The 15,917-nt window shown below is 51.8% G+C and overlaps 3 protein-coding genes across 4 annotated transcripts; 2 read left to right on the forward strand and 1 right to left on the reverse strand.

The window, feature by feature from the left end:
* Window positions 1-1,422: 1,422 nt before the first annotated feature.
* Window positions 1,423-6,836, forward strand: NR1I3 (nuclear receptor subfamily 1 group I member 3). Its single transcript, XM_019932197.2, is given in 16 exon segments — window positions 1,423-1,453; window positions 1,456-1,528; window positions 2,967-3,028; window positions 3,031-3,081; window positions 4,253-4,333; window positions 4,336-4,420; window positions 4,644-4,672; window positions 4,675-4,785; window positions 5,001-5,058; window positions 5,060-5,144; window positions 5,408-5,453; window positions 5,456-5,505; window positions 5,507-5,546; window positions 5,726-5,846; window positions 6,706-6,790; window positions 6,792-6,836. Coding segments are annotated over 16 exon segments (1,053 nt in total).
* TOMM40L (translocase of outer mitochondrial membrane 40 like) lies at window positions 6,029-10,681 on the reverse strand. Of its 2 annotated transcripts, XM_004314127.4 has the most exons (10): window positions 10,537-10,681; window positions 10,067-10,316; window positions 9,708-9,775; window positions 9,314-9,406; window positions 8,942-9,043; window positions 8,689-8,794; window positions 8,377-8,499; window positions 8,135-8,211; window positions 7,840-7,942; window positions 6,029-7,700 (listed from the first exon to the last, which is right to left on the reverse strand). In XM_004314127.4, exons 2-10 carry the CDS (start codon window positions 10,179-10,181, stop codon window positions 7,561-7,563), a joined length of 927 nt encoding a protein of 308 aa, XP_004314175.1. In that variant the 5' UTR covers window positions 10,182-10,316; window positions 10,537-10,681; the 3' UTR covers window positions 6,029-7,560. The 2 variants fall into 2 exon arrangements, with proteins under 2 accessions (XP_004314175.1, XP_019787745.1); XM_019932186.3 differs by lacking the exon at window positions 8,377-8,499.
* A 1,807-nt stretch (window positions 10,682-12,488) lies between these two features.
* On the forward strand, window positions 12,489-13,773 carry APOA2 (apolipoprotein A2). The gene is made up of 4 exons (XM_033848010.2): window positions 12,489-12,529; window positions 12,685-12,760; window positions 13,026-13,158; window positions 13,543-13,773. The coding sequence occupies exons 2-4, from the start codon at window positions 12,709-12,711 to the stop codon at window positions 13,667-13,669; spliced, it is 312 nt and encodes a 103-aa protein (XP_033703901.1). The 5' UTR covers window positions 12,489-12,529; window positions 12,685-12,708; the 3' UTR covers window positions 13,670-13,773.
* Window positions 13,774-15,917: the final 2,144 nt, after the last annotated feature.

Raw genomic sequence — 15,917 nt, forward strand, 5'->3', positions numbered from 1 at the left:
GCCATCTGGACACATACACACTCTTTACACTTGCAAAAATATTCTTCAGTGTCTATTGAGCACTAGACAACCCCAGTGAAGGCTCCTACTTCTGATTCTTAAACTTATTAATTAGATGTCCTTCATCTTGGCTCTATACAAACCAGGTACATAATTTGCAGGGCCCACTGAAAAATGAAAATGCAAAGCTCCTTGTTCAAACATCATTAAGAATTTCAAGACAGGACCTCCCTGATGGCACAGTAGTTAAGAATCCACCTGCCAATGCAGGGAACACGGGTTCGAGCCCTGGTCCGGGAAGATCCCACATGCCACGGAGAAACTAAGCCCGTGTGCCACAACTACTGAGCCCGAGTACCACAACTACTGAAGCCCGAGCGCGTAGAGCCCATGCTCCGCAACAAGAGAAGCCACCGCAATGAGAAGCCCACGCACCATGACTAGAGAAAGCCTGTGCACAGCAACGAAGACCCAACACAGCCAAAAATAGATAAATAAATTTATTTTAAAAAAAAAGAATTTCAAGACAGTGGCAATATCAGAGCATTAAACCAAGCCCAAGATTCCTCTGAGCACAGAGCCTGTGGGACTGCACAAGGTACACTCCCATGATGCCAGCTCTGGTGCAAGAGGCCCCAGATCAATCCCATATATCTAATGTTTTAGAGGCTATTCTGATTTAATTCTCAGCCCTCCCTTCTCGGGAAGTGGGACCTCTTCTAGCTCTTTACATAAGCCCTTAATTAGCCCCCAGTCTCTTTTGAAGAACTTTCCTTTTGGGAGCTTTGTACAATTGTAATGCCTATTCTGTTTTTCTGTTTTTTTGTGTTTTTTTTTGCGGTAAGTGGGCCTCTCGCTGTTGTGGCCTCTCCTGTTGCAGAGCACAGGCTCCGGACGCGCAGGCTTAGCGGCCATGGCTCACGGGCCCAGCCACTCCACGGCATGTGGAATCTTCCCAGACCGGGGCACAAACCCGTGTCCCCTGCATCGGCAGGCGGACTCTCAACCACTGTGCCACCAGGGAAGCCCATGCCTATTCTTTTACTGTTGACATACGTCATGTGAAAAAGCTTGTTCTCTCCCTCTCTCCTCAGCAATAGGGAACATCTACATGGATCTGATAAGGAGCAGTTTCTATCCTTGTTTTCCAGATACTGAGGGCCGTAATCCCTAACTCTAAACACTAGCAGCTCTTGAGCTCAAGGGGAAAGCAGGGTCAGAGTGGGAAGAGAAGCAGGTAGGAAAACTTTCAGGGTCCAGAGACTAAAAGCAATTAAGTGCAGATAATGCAGGGGGTCAGGCCGAGGGCAGGTTTGGGAAGAGGCTCTGCAGAAGGGGAAGAAGGTCAAGGGTGGTCCAGAGCCGACTGATAACCCCTCTGACATTCAGGGGCCTGTGACAGCCACTGCAACACCTGAAGCCATGGTCCGTGAGGAGGATGAGCAGAGGAATTGTGTGTGTGCAGGAACTGAGCCACAGGCCATCCCTTCCAGGCCCTGACTTCTGAGGACTGCAAGGGTTTCTTCAGGTGAGAACCTCCTCCCCAGCGGAAACGCCCTCCCAAACTGCCTGCCAGGCAGCCTTTAAGCCCTGGCACATGCCCAAGCTTGTCCAGTTACATCACTCCTGCATCTTGAAGCCTGACTACCCTGTGGCTAGCACGCTGCAAACTGCCAACCTCAACACTTGTATAAACATGAGGCAAAATAACAGAGGGAAGGCTGAGTGCTTGTCCTATGGACACAACTCCTTGGTCAAGGGTACTCACTACCTGCAAAGCACCAAACTAGTACAGCACCAACTAGGCTCTCCTGACTGATTCTGTGCCCCCCTGGAAATGCTTGAGATGCGTTGTATCCTCTCTACCCCTAGGGACCTCTGGGCACAGCTCAGAGTAGCCCATGTCACCACAGATTTTTTTTTTTTTTTTTTTTGGGCCACTTGCCTTGCGGGATCTTAGTTCCCCAACCAGGGATTGAACCCCAGGCCCTCGGCGGTGAAAGCGCATAGTCCTAACTGAAACGGTGCACCTCAGATTGGGACTCGAACCCAGCCTAGACCCAGATCGGGACTTGAACCCTCTCGGCCAGGACTCGAACCCGGCCAAAACCTACGGTCTTCCAACTGAGATCACATACCTGGTTTCAGGACTTAATGACGCTCAGGTTCTTGATGTCTCATCACAGAAAGAATTCAGTGAGAGACAAAGCGATAGGTAAGAAATGGATTTATTTAGAGAGAAACGCACTCCCCACACAAAGTGTGGGCCACCTCAGAAGGTGAGAAAAGGCACCAGGGTCTGGGGTTGTCAGTTTTTATAGCGGTGGGTATTTTCATATGCTAATGAGTGGGAGGAGTATTCCAGCTATTTCAGGAAGGGGCGGGGATTTCCAGGAATTGGGCCACCGCCCACTTTTTGATCCCAGGTGGGCCTGGGAACTGTCATGGCCCTGTGGGTGTGTCATTTAGCTTGCTGATGTGTTACAGTGAGCGTATACTGAGGCTCAAGGTCTAGTGGAACTCGACTTGTCTGCCATCTTGGACCCATTTGGTTCTAATCAGTTTATGTCATGTCCTTGGGCTACGTCATTCTTTCAAAGGTTGTGCCCTGCCCCCTTCCCTCCTGTTTCATAACCACTGGACTGCCAGGAAATTCTCACCATAGTTTTTTTTTTTTTTTTTTTTTGCGGTACGCGGGCCTCTCACTGTTGTGGCCTCTCCCGTTGCGGAGCACAGGCTCCAGACGCGCAGGCTCAGCGGCCATGGCTCACGGGCCCAGCCGCTCCGCGGCATGTGGGACCCGGACTGGGGCACGAACCCGTGTCCCCTGCATCGGCAGGCGGACTCTCAACCACTGCGCCACCAGGGAAGCCCCATAGTTTCTTTTTGACCATTTCATTTCAGCCCCTCACATACCTACCTGCTCGCTGCCATCCCCAACCCTCACAATGTCTCTGTCCTCTCAGGCGAACAGTCAGCAAAAGCACCGGTCTCACGTGCCCCTTTGCTGGAAGCTGGAAGGTCAACAAGGCCCAGCCTGCAGGTTGCAGAAGTGCCTAGATGCTGGCATGAAGAAGGACAGTGAGTTGGCCCCTTTCCATCCCGAGAATCCACTACGTCCCTCCACTGACTATGCTTTGCCCTTGTTCCCACAGCGTATTCTCCACAGGGCAGGCAGAGTAAGCTTTGTGAAACAAGTCAGACGATGTCACTATTCTGCTCAAAACCTCCAAGGGCTCCTCCTCTCTCTTATGGTCCATGATCTCATGGGCCAGCTCCTCCATACCACCTCTCAGATTTCACTTCCTACTCTTCCCCTTGCTCAACCCATCCCAGCCACACTGACGTCAATGCCATTCTCAAACACACCAAGCACACTCTTCTCAAGACTGTTGTAACTTATACTTGCACTCGCCATTGCCTCTACCTGGAATGCTCTTCCCCTAGATATTTATATGGCTTGATTTTACTCTTCCATCTCTCAAATAGAGTGCCTGTCACTTAGTAGGTACTTGATAATTGTTGAATTATTTAATGTTTTTTTCTCTGTGCCAGGTAATAAGGCTCTGCCCCCAAAAGATAATGTATCTCATACTCAACTTAAAGTAACAGAAATCAACTTGTCCAAGTCCACTCGGCTGAAAAGTTGTAGAGTCAGTATTCACCAGACCCTTGCTTTCTCCATGACGTCACACTGCTTTTCAATATGGAGCAGTGGAAAGGAAACTGTAGAAGTCAAAAAATCTTGAATTCAGTCTACATCACGTTAAGTATTTTGTGACCTTGGACCTGTCACTGGAATGTCAGTCTGTTTCTGAAAAATATGGATAATAACACCTGCCCTCTCCACCCACAGGATTGTTTCATTCAGTGAGACTTAACCTCAGAAGCTTTGACATTATAAAGCTATGCAAACATAGGGTGATGTTTTTGGTATCACAAGCCCTCCCTCTTCAGTGCTCCCCCAGAAGTCAAACATCTCCTTATACTATTCCCACTTTATTGTCCATCCTTTTTTTCCTTCCCACAGTGCATTGTTTTCTGCTGCAGTGCCTCACAGGGCGGGGAAAGTGTACAGGAATCCCCTACCACCTGGAGCCCCTGGGACTTCAGCCAAGCCCAAGGAGGCCTCAAGAACTCTCCTCCCTCCCCGCGTCCTTCATTACGCAGTGTCCGAGGGCCCCAGACCAGGGGCTGACAGAGGAAGGTGCTCTCTGCTAGTCTCAATAGTTTTGTCACATCCCTTCCCCAGGCACAATGATCGCATCGGCAGAAGCCCGGGCGTTGCGGTAAGCAAGACAGGCCCAGCGGCGGGCACAGCAAGCATCGATGCAGCTGAGGAGAAAGAGCTAGTCCAGACACTGCTGGGGGCCCAAACTCGCCACGTGGGCGCCATGTTTGACCAGTTTGTGCAGTTCAGGGAGAGCATTTCCAGGATTCAAGCTGAAATATGACCAAAAGAGTGCCCAAGGAGGCTGGCCTGAGGGAGGGGGCCGTGTGCCACGCACCAATAGAGGACAGGACTTCTCCAGAACCCCAGCCGAGGCAGACTCCTTAGCCCGGAACCCTTCCAAGATAAAGCTGGAGAGGCCTAAAAGAGATCCCTGGGACCGGGGCCTCTCACCCAGGCTCTGACCTCTGCAGCCTCCAGCTCATCTGTTCCTCCATCACCAGCGCTGTCCACCCAGTTCCCTGCACTGCCTCTGCTCACACATTTCGCAGACATCAACACTTTCATGGTACAGCAAATCATCAGGCTCACCAAGGACCTGCCCCTTTCGGTATGTGACCTCCCCTTACCTTTCAGGAAGAAAACACTCCAGTAAATTATAATCCCACCCTCACCACCACCCCCGCCCCCAAAAAAGGTCACTAACCAAACTAACCCATCCCTCAGCCTTTTCAAGTAGCAGGTCTTGAATTCCCAGCTTTTAAGTGTCTCAATCAGAACTGGGAGTTCCTCTCCCTCTCTGAAGTTCAGGCTAGAGTCTAAAGAGCAGGTTTCCTGCTCTGGCCCATGGAGGACCAGATCTCCCTTCTCAAGGAAGCAGTTGTAGAAATGTCACATTGCACTCAATGCCACTTTCTGTCTCCAAACACAAAACTTCCTCTGCGGGCTTCTTTGCTACACAGTAGAAGATGGAGTGCATGGTGAGATGGTGCTAGAACAGTAGAGGACATGCATCCCTTCGGTATGGTATGTGGCGAGGTGACCTGAAGGCTCCTACGCCTGGTGGTGCAGTGGTTAGGAATCCGCCTGCCAATGCAGGGGACACGGGTTCGAGCCCTGGTCCGGGAACATCCCACATGCCGCGGAGCAACTCAGCCCGTGCGCCACAACTACTGAGCCTGTGCTCTAGAGCCCGAGAGCCACAACTACGAAGCCCGTGTGACACAACTACTGAAGCCCGTGTCCCCGGAACCCACCATGGGGTTCCAGGAAGAGTTTTTGGAGTTCTCTTCGGCTTCCATAGGACACTGTGCCAACTGCAGCTCCAGGAGCCTGGAGTATGTGTTCGTGGCTGCCATGGCCCTCTTCTCTCCCGGGAAGCATCCCTCAAAGCCCAGAAGCTTTTGTTCCACCACCTTTGCCCAAACTCCCAGCCCCTTGAATCCATCCATCCAGGCCTTTTAGTCTTCAAACTTGTGGAATGGGTCTATCCCAGTCTTGGCTCCCCGGGGCACCATGCAGGCCACCCGCAACCTCCCACCTTGTCCTTCCCCACTCCCTATCTTACAGACCGGCCTGGGATAACCCAGAGAGAGGGGACTGATCAGTTGCAAGAGGAGATAGTGCTGACTCTGCAGAGCTATATCAAAGGCCAGCAGCAAAATCCCCGGGACCGGTACAGTGGGACTGGACACGTGGAGGCTGCGCCAGGGTGGGAAGGAGTTAGGGAGACACTGAACTCAGGATGAGTGCTTTTACTGTCCTTTCCTTTGGGAAACCAGGGCCCCTGGGGGTCTAGTCCTTCCCTCCCATCTCATAGAGTTCCGGCATTCAAATTGCTCCTACTGCTGTTTCATCTCACTTTTCCCAGATTTTTTTATTCAGGAGAGATGCAAAGTAGTAGCTCACAGGCTCGGTATAATAGCATTCCTGAGATTGATGACATCCATCACCTCACCAATCCAACTCCTCCAGCCTAAAACAGACTTTCAAGAATCTTGTTCACTCTCTTTCCTTGGCCCTTCCCCTCCTTCTCCATTGGTCCAATTCCTTTTTCATTCCCCTTGAAGTTATGGTCATTCAGTTTCATGGCCAACGCCAGCCCCTGGTTCAACAGTCCATGATCTAACCAGGCTCTGAAGTGCACTCCACTTCTGTCTTGCTTATTCCTCAATGTGCCAGTTTGGCCAGAAGAGGGTTGCTTTATACCATAGAACACACCCACCTTCTAGAACCTGCTCTAGAAGGCCAGATCCTCGGATTCCACACAGCTGAATATCTGGCAAAGTCTGGGGCTTCCTTCACACTCGGCCCTCTGAGCTCTGGGTTCAAGAAAAACGGCATGGTGAGAGAAGTCAGTGTCAGATAGAGGCCCCACTGGGGACCTTTGGAGCTTCTGATACATTTGTCACATCAGAGCGTATTTTCCCTAATGTTCAGACCTAGCTTCACAGAGAGGCAGTTTAGGGGGTCAGGGCCTCAGGACAAGACTCTCAGCTGCCTCTCTCTCTTCTCCTTCCCTGGTGACCCCAAAGGTTTCTATATGCGAAGCTGCTGGGCCGGTTGGCTGATCTCCGAAGCATTAACAATGCATGTTGGTACCAAATCGACAACATCCAGGGGACTGTCCACCATGGTGCCACTGCTCCAGGAGACCTGCAGCTGAGGCCCAGTCCGCCTCCTTCCCCAGACCACCTGGACACGCCGGACTGGAAAGGGGAAAATGCTCGGACCAGAGGCTGGAGCCAGTAAACAGGGAGCCCACTGGTTGCAGTGAAAGATCAAAGCAATGTCTGCCTCTTCATGCGGTAATGGGGAGAATGAGGGGCGGCCACGGGGACAAAGTTGTTCTCTGGAAGCACAGAAGATGGGGAAGGAGGAAGCCTCAGGGCTAAGAGGTAAAGAAGCTCCGTCTGGGAATAGGTGGACCCCACTTTCTGGGGTCAAAGATTTAGCCCTTCAGCCCTTCTTTCCCAGCCTTGGGAAACTCTGGGATGGAAAACAGGATGGGAGCTAATGCCATGCAGATTTTTCTGCTCTGAAGAGGAAGAGGCTAGGAGCTTTAATCCATAAGGAAATGAAGGAGGTGGGAGTGAGGGGAGAAAATGCAGCCAGACAGACCCGTTAATTCTTCTCCCTTAGTCCAGAGCCATAAGAGTATGGGAAGATGAAACTGGGGCTGATGGCAGAGATGGGAGCCTCAAACCACTGCGTCAGCAGCTGCCTCTGTGGCAGCTCCAGTTCTGAGGAAGGCATGTATTGTCCCCACTCTGCTCCTGGGACCTAGAGGTCACCCAGCAAGGTGGGCTCTTGAGAGGGGCCTAGTTCCTGGCCCCAGGGCACCTGACTGAGAGGTTCCAGCTGTTATGGGGGCTGGCTCTGGGACAACCTCAGCCCACAGTGACGCTGAAGCCACAGTGGAATCTGTTGCGCCAGTGATTAAGGAAGGCTCCGAGGGCGAGGGTGACGGGCAGCGGGGGCATCTTCTTCTCCAGCACAGCACCCACACACCAGTTACTATCCACCAAGCCTGTTGGGGAAGAGAATATACACTAGGTTATCTAACAGGGCTCGGAGAAAGGGGCCAGCAGAGGAAGGCGGAGCTTCCCTCCCGCTGTCCCCCACCCCGATCCCTCAGCACCTCCGAATGTCATCTGAATAACCCTCACCTCTAAATACCATGTTGGCCTGGGGCAGAGTCAGGTGGTAACCAAAGGAGAAAGTTGTGTCTTGTAGCCTCGTATTTGCCTCAAACTCCACTCCAACCTGAACCTGAGAACCATGGGCAAGGATGGGAGAGGGATCTGTCTCAGTGACGACTAGAGGAGTCCTGACAGGGGATCAGCAGAATGGAGGGGCGCATGAAACGTATATGTAGCGAGGGTAGGAAGAATAGTGGGTCAGCAGGGCCTGTGGAGGTTGGGAGGGACTCGTTGCGGCAGGGGATGGGATCAGTAGACTCACCTGTTCATTTGCCTTGTGGTAATAACTTGCATGGGCCCCACCTGATCCCACATTCAAGGTAGCTACCCAGTGTACAGCTGTCAAAACCAAAGTACAACAAAAACACACACACACACACACACACACAAAAATAAAAAAACAAAGTACAAGTGAAAAGGAGCGTTACTGTAATAGAACACAGGCCAGGACCCCAGCCAAGTCCAGAATTTCCCTCCCTGTCACTATTCCTCCTCACCCCATACCCGAGTACTTCCCAGCCAGTGTCAAAATGGCCCCCTCTTCGCCTGGCCGCCGGTGATAAACTAGCTCTCCTCCCAACACCAGCCGATGAGTGAGGCTCTGCAGGAAGTGAGCAACCATGATCACTGTGGGGTGGGGAGACATGGAGTCACTCACAGAGACAGGCCCTCTACCTCACCCCCAGCAGCCCCCCACCCCAGCCTGCCCCAGAAAGTTTCTTTTCTAATCCCTGAACTGTACAGACCATGAAGAGGCATAGCCAGCATTAGCAAGTGGGCAGCCAAGACAAAAAGAACCTTGTACCAATTCCTCACCCGATTCCCCAATCAGGTCAGGATTTCCTAGGGTCAGAGTGGCTGTGTAGTCATCTCCCCGATACTCGCCATCAAACTGCCACGTCAGGAACTTGGCCTGCTGCGTCTGGGTAGGGAGAGGGAGAAGTAAAATCTCCCTCCCTCTTTATGATCACTGTTGCCTCTGCTCCTCTCCCTGAGCCCCCAGAGCAGGACACTCATGGGGCAGAAAGAGGAAATGCTTCAGTAGATGAAGGCAGGAACCATGGATCACCTGGAAGACAGCCTTGGCTCGGAGCCGCTCTGCCAAGAGGAGCAGGACCTGGGCGTTGAGGCTGCCACTGCTGTCCATGTCCCCGACCACAGTGGGGAACACCTGTTGAAGAGTGTCCAGAGTAAGACTGAGCTGGGTGGCACCACTCACTCTAATCCAAATGTAGGATTTCTTTAACGGTACCCGGCGCCCCCTAGTGGAGCCACAAGGACAAACTCCCAGCTCATCACAAATGCTTCCCCACCCTCTCCCAAGAAACACAGAGGAGGTGCCCTGCCCATTCTTCCTCATAACACACACATTTCCTCCTCCTCTACACCTGGGTCCTAGCTGGGCTTTTAGGGAGATAACCCAGGTGTGTGGAGCCCTCACCTCAGTTGGGCTAAGTTGCCAGTCCCCTGCATAGGCCGCATGGAGGTGATAGCCCGGCAAGCCCAGAGCACTCATGTGCACAGTGTGAGCCACCTAAGGAAAGAGAGGTTGATGGAGGAGAGAGCATCTCTGCTCTATTTCAATCCCCCATCCCACCCTTCATCCTGTCCCCATCCAGCAGGTCTTTTAAGAAACCCAAACATTACAACATATACAGAGGGTCACCAGATTAAAAGCAACAAGTCCCACAGGCAAAGGAAGTAAAGAGAGCCCCCATATTCTCTCTCTTTTGTCCCATATAGCCTGGCTAAGGCTGGAGCACAAAGGAAAGGAGAAGAGGATCCAGAGACAGGCAGGGAGGAATTGAAAGGAGGGGCCAGAAAAGTGGGAGCACCTGGAAATGGCTGCTCAGAACCTTGTTGACAACGAGCTTCACTCCCTCCATCTGTGCTGGGAATACATCTGAAGTGGGTGGAGGGGAGGGGAAGGGAAGGAATAAGCACAGGCAAGGAACCCCTACCCCATGAAGTAGTCTCCCCTTTCAATCCCATAGAAACTGCTTTGGAGGAATTGACCTCCTTTCAAGTCCTGTAACAGGAAGTGCTCCGCTGCACTGAGCACCTGATCCTCCCTGAGGCTGCCCGCCCCAGCTGTGATCTCCCCTTTTCTGCTCCCATCACTGGACACCCGCCATTCAAGACCCTCCCCTTCTCTGCCCCTTCAACTTGAGACACCTAGATGCCAAGTTCTCACCTTTGCATAGCCGGTGCAGCTCATCGAAGCTCCCAGGGTTGGGGAGAGGTTCCTCTCGACGGGGGCTCCGGCGGGGCAAAGCCCCCATCGGTGCCAGGCCCAATGTGTTCCCCATTTCAGTCCAGAGGTCGGGGAGGGGCCGGGGTTCGCCTGGGAAAGGACGCTATTGCTCCCTCTACCCCGCACGGGCCCCACCCCCCATTATCCGGCTCCCCAGTCCCAGAAACTTCCACATGGTCCGACGCTAGACCTGGAACAGGAAAAGTGGGGGGAGAGGGCACCGGTGGGGAGCTTGAACCCCAGGCACACTCCCACCCCATCTTTAATCCCTCACCCCCACCTGTCACCCCTGTACCCTCCCCCACTCTCTAATCCTAGCCTCCACCACAGACCTCACCCAGCTTCCTAGCCTTTCTGCTCTTCATTCCTATGCCTCAAGGTGAGGTTTGCAATGGAGCAATAACCCTTACCATCTCATACCATCATGCTGCCCCTTTCCCCCAGGCACACCCCGGTCATCTTGATGGGGGCAGCCATCTTGAATGATGGCAGAACTGCGGCTTCACGTTGCATTCCCAGCGTAGTCATGAACACCATCTTGGAACCGGGCGAAAAAAAAAGGTTTCAGAGACCCAACCCTCCCTTGATTGGGCTCCGCCCAATCGATTAAAAAAAAAAAAAAAAAAGGCTGCCTGGCCGCTGAGCATGGGCCAGTGGGAGAGGAGGACGCAAAGGAGTGGCAGACCTCTCATCATGAGAGCTCCAACCCGGCACTGCAGAGACAGACGGGACTTGCTGGTAGCTGCTTAGACTTACTCAAGTAGATGGCCTTAGATCGCCCTGCCTTTCCAAGGTCGGGAAAAACCTTTGAGCGTGCAAGACACTAGAGGGAGCATCTTGGAGCTTGAGCCACTGAAGTTCCCTCCACCATATAGCCTGGAGACGCGTTTTGTGAAGGGTGGCGGAGGGAACGACTGTGAAAACTTCTTTCGAACACCGCTTCGGAACACCCCTAGGCGCCCCCCACCCTCCCAGGCCCTGGGGACTCCCCCTCACAGTCCTGAACAGTACACAGTACACCTCCAAGTGAGTTCGACGCACAGGTACAGCTCTCCGTAGGCAAATGGACCTACACTTCCCTCCTGGAGGTCTGCACCTCTCAAAGTTGGCTCTCTTGTCCTCTTGGTAGAATGGGAATGGGTGTGAGAATTTGGGGTAGAGGAACAGGGGCTGCAGCCTTAATTCTAGCAGAACTATTCCCTGAAACAATTGACCCCTGAAGTTAATCCTTCCTTCCCTGGTTCCTTAGGCAGAGTTGGCAAATAAAATCGAGGAATATGGACTCCTGCCCTCAATGCGCTCCACTCCAAAGCTACAGACAAGTCAATGGAGTGCCCTTCAAGAACCAAGTGCTCCACAGGGGAATAGCTGAAGATAGAATAAGATATCTTAGGCTCTCCCCACTAGCTCTCACATCACCACTCCCATCTCCCAGGAATGCTCTCCGTATACTTTGAGGGCAAAAGGATGAAAGATACAGATACTTCTGATATCTATTTAGCTGGTTTCACCCAGATACCTTGGGCCTGGGGAATGCACCTCTGCCTTCCCTCACAGTCAGGGCTGGGACAAGGGTCAGGGCCTTGGTCAGAGGGCTGCTTTGGCTCCTGCTGACTCATATTGGCTGACCACTGCCTGAAACCGGTAAGGTGATCAAACGCCCAGAGACCTTCAACCTTTATCCTTGGTAGAAGCCTCTCATTCACCTCTTTTCCCGCCAGAGCGCTCCAATTCAGGGGGAGGGCACCGGCTGCTTTCTGAATTTGTTTTATTGGGGGTGGGCTGTGCTCACTGATCGGCTCCAGTGTTTTCTCTCCCATCTCATTCGTTACACATTAACTCAAAAAGGTACAGAGTCAATCACACCTGGCCTCTGGCCCTAACCTTTATTGTCCTAACCTGCATTCCCCTCACCCCGTCTCTGATTTTATGTCCTTTCTTCTGTTCCCCGGTACCTCGCTGCCAAGTTGCAGTGATGGGGGATAGGGTTGGGAGATGAAATATCCCCATAATGGGACAAAGATACCAGGGGCTGAGGGCTTGATATGTCAGAGCTTTCCAGAGAAAAAAAACCTAGGAATCCTGCTTCCTGAAGCATTCAAATCCAAGGACTACTGGGCCCAGGCCCCAAAGGAATGGATCCTGAATAAGCCTAAAGTATACCCCTTGGCATCCATTAAGGCCTGCACCCCCTGCCTCCTACCCCGTCACCATGAGTCCCCCACGTGCTGTCCTCTCCTCCCCCCATTTCTCTAACTTGTTTACTCCAGTATAGCTCCTGCCCCCCTGGACTCCTCCAAAGTACTTGTCACCTGACAGGGGGGTGGGGAAGCATACAGATATATAGCCCCTGCCTCCCTAGCCAGGCCAGGCACAGACGGCAAGGACAGCAACGCTGACTAGGTAAAGTAAGGGAGTAAGAGGTGTGGGCAGCATCCAAAGATTTAACTGTAGAAAGGGAGGGAACCAGGTTGGCGTGGACATGTAGGTAGGGGTCTCTGGGGAGGGGCTGAAGCCCATTCGCTTCAGTGACCTTCCCTGCCCTCACCTGTTCGCAGGCCAATTTCCCTTCCATTAACACCATGAAGCTGCTTCCAATGACTGTGTTGCTCCTTACCATCTGTAGCCTTGAAGGTGGGTGTGTTATGAAGAGGGGTCCCAAGGAGGAAAAGGTGCTTGGGTCCTAGCTGCCCATCTGTCTGTTCTCCTAGGCCCAGGTCTGGCAACCAGAGAGCTTAAAAGAAAAATCATTCCCTCTCTAAAGTCCAGAAAAGTGCATCCAAAGACCTGGAGCTGGATACCTGTTTGGGGAGAGAGCTGAGAGCTGAGGCTGAATACTGGCAGAGATGTGAGACTCATTGTTGGGGACTCAGCTGAGGATGTGTGTGTGTGTGTGCAGGGGCTTTGGTTCGGAGACAGGCAGAGCTGCCGAATCTGCAGAGCCTGTTCTATCAGTACTTCCAGACTGCGACCGACTACGGCAAAGACCTGCTGGAGAAGGCCAAGGGCTCAGAGCTTCCAAACCAGGCCAAGTAAGTCTCAACAAAGGGGGTTCATGGACCAGGGGGCTATGGAGAGAAAGAGGGGAAGCTGGGAGGTCCTACAGAAGACTGAGCTAAGGGGTGGGGGTTAGGGAGGATGAGGTTTAAATTGTAGAGAAAATTCCTTCATCACCCCACAGATCCCATGGACCTCTTGGACAGACAGGGGTAGCGGGAACTGGGCTTTGAATTTCTATCTGTATGGTCTCTTCTATCTCTATCTCTGTCCAGCGGAGGGCTTGCCTCTCCTCCTAGGAGCTTTGCCATGCCAGGATAGACCAGGCACTAGGGTTTGGGGACTTGGGTCTCATCTCCCACTACCAAGAAGGCCCCTACCAGTCCCTCATCCTGACTTCTAATCCCTCACATATCCAGGGCCTACTTTGAGAAGGCACAGGAGCAGCTGATGCCCCTCGTCAAGAAGGCTGGAACTGATCTGATTAACTTCTTGGACAGTACTTTGGACCTCAAAACACCGCCTGTTGCCAAGTGCGTTGCCTAGACTGTTGTCTTCCATCCCCAGCTGGCCCCTGGAACACCCACTGGCCAGGCCTAGAGCTCCTCTTCCTACCTACTCCTTGTTTTCTACGATAAATATTGAAGGAATCAAGTTGTGAGCCTGGTATGTTTTGGGGACTGGGAAAAGTAGGGGTAGTGGAGGAAGAGGAGGAGGGAGAACAAAGAGAAATCTGCTTCTTACAGGAGAGGGGTTTTGGTGTGAAGGGGTGGAGAAAGGGTTGAAGAGACCAGTGATGGAAATGACAGAGTAGGGGTGCCTGTGACTCTTCTCCAAACCCCAGGGATTTTTCTACAGGCCTGGGAATGGCCCTGCAGGAGAAACTAAAGAGACTTTGCCGTGGACATGGTACCTTGAAAGGCATGAAAAGATTCATGAACTGAATCCCTAGACTCCTGAAGGTCACGGGAAATGAGAGCACCCTTCAGAATTTCCTCTGTCATACTATGAAGAGGAGAAATCTTCCCCAAAATGAAAGGTGTCACCCAAGGCCCCTCCCTTCCCTTCTGAGCCAGGGGAACACTGTGCTTTCCCCCATCCTTCAATAAAAGACTCCTCTCCCTGAAGGCGCTCTAATCCTTCCATTTGAAACCTCTCACCTAGACCCCCTGTCTGGGAACACCCATTCCAAGCCTGTCCCCCACTATTACCTGGGTGCTATTCATGGAACTGGCCCAAGTTGTGGTAGCCGTCTTAGAGCCTGGAGCTAGTAGACGTGGTAGCCAGTTAAAGGCCTAACAGGTCTCCAACTTGATGGACATGTGGGACTTGAGAAATTTTGGTAGCTGTGATACCTGGATTAAATCAAAATGGAATGGAGGTCAGGCTGGACTGATGCAGGAGACTCACAATCCCAAAATGGGAAAATGGGCATTTTCCAATAAAAGTTTACTTCCACTTTATATTTAAAATAGTTACTTCTCTACCCTGACTCATTCATCATATCTCATCTGAAATCACCTTTTCCCCAGACACCAGAGATAGCTCCAATTTCTTCTGTATATATATATATATATTTTTAATTTTTATTTTATATTGGAGTTTTGTTGATTAACAGTGTTGTGTTTCAGGTGTACAGCAGAGCGATTCAGTTATACATATACATGTATCTGTTCTATTTCAAATTTTTTCCCATTTAGGTTATTACAGAGTATTGAACAGAGCTCCCTGTGCTATACAGTAGGTCCTTGTTGGTTATCTATTTTAACTATAGCAGTGTGTACATGTCAATCCCAAACTCCCAGTCTATCCCTCCCCCGCTCATCTGTATGCTGAGCAACCTCTTCAGTCTGGGCTTTAAGACCCTTACCACTCGTGACTACTTTCTTCCCCTTTCTTTCTCAGTATCTATTTATTTTTTCCTCACGTGGCAACACGTGCAGGGACACAGATCTGTCTGTCCCTTGCAAGACGACATTGGACAGGTTAATTAACTTCAAAGAGCCTGAATTTCCTCACAGTGTTAATGAGTGGATCAAATGGTACGACAGGATGGAAAACACATTGAAAAGTGTAAGTCACCATGCAGTACAAAGTATTGCCCAGCATAGGGGGTTGCTAGGGGTAAGCCTGGAGACTCTGGACCCGTTTGGACAGGGCTGGGATGGGATTCAGATACTACCAGGGAATCCTGCCTCGAAACAGGACAGGCACTGAGAAGGGGGATTCCTTCACCACTCACCCATGCAGTTGGAGGACCTGGCCTCCCATCTGGACCTGACTTGTTCCCCTTTGCCTTACCCTCCTCCAACCCAGACCTGGCTCCCTCAGGTCCCTCTTGCCCCAGAATCCACTGAAAACACGGTTCCCATAAAACCTTCCATTGGGAGCATCACACAAGCTTTAGTCGCACCATCCCTCCTGCATGTTTGGCTTCTCAGCTATGCTAATGCCCATATGCGTGTATATTGCGAGCTGCACTCACACTGCTCCCTGAAGCCCACTCTGATCTGGACTGGTGACTATTTGGGGTTGGATAGCCAGGCTTCTCTGCAACCCAACCTCGTTTCCGTTGTCAGACACAGAGGGCCAAGCTGGGTGCGGAAGTCACTTGTTGGGTTCAAATGTCTCTGAATGTGCCTAGACCCCCAACACATTACTCCCTGCTCCAGCACCCTGCTAGAGAGCCTGGGGATCAAGGGTCTCATCCTTCCCCCAGACACAGTCAGCATTCATCCCTCAATCAAGCAGAACAGCTCTGGTCTATTAGACTATGAGTTATGGAAGGTCAGGA

This window comes from Tursiops truncatus, chromosome 1 (assembly GCF_011762595.2).
Source record: "Tursiops truncatus isolate mTurTru1 chromosome 1, mTurTru1.mat.Y, whole genome shotgun sequence".
NCBI classification, from domain to species: domain Eukaryota; kingdom Metazoa; phylum Chordata; class Mammalia; order Artiodactyla; family Delphinidae; genus Tursiops; species Tursiops truncatus.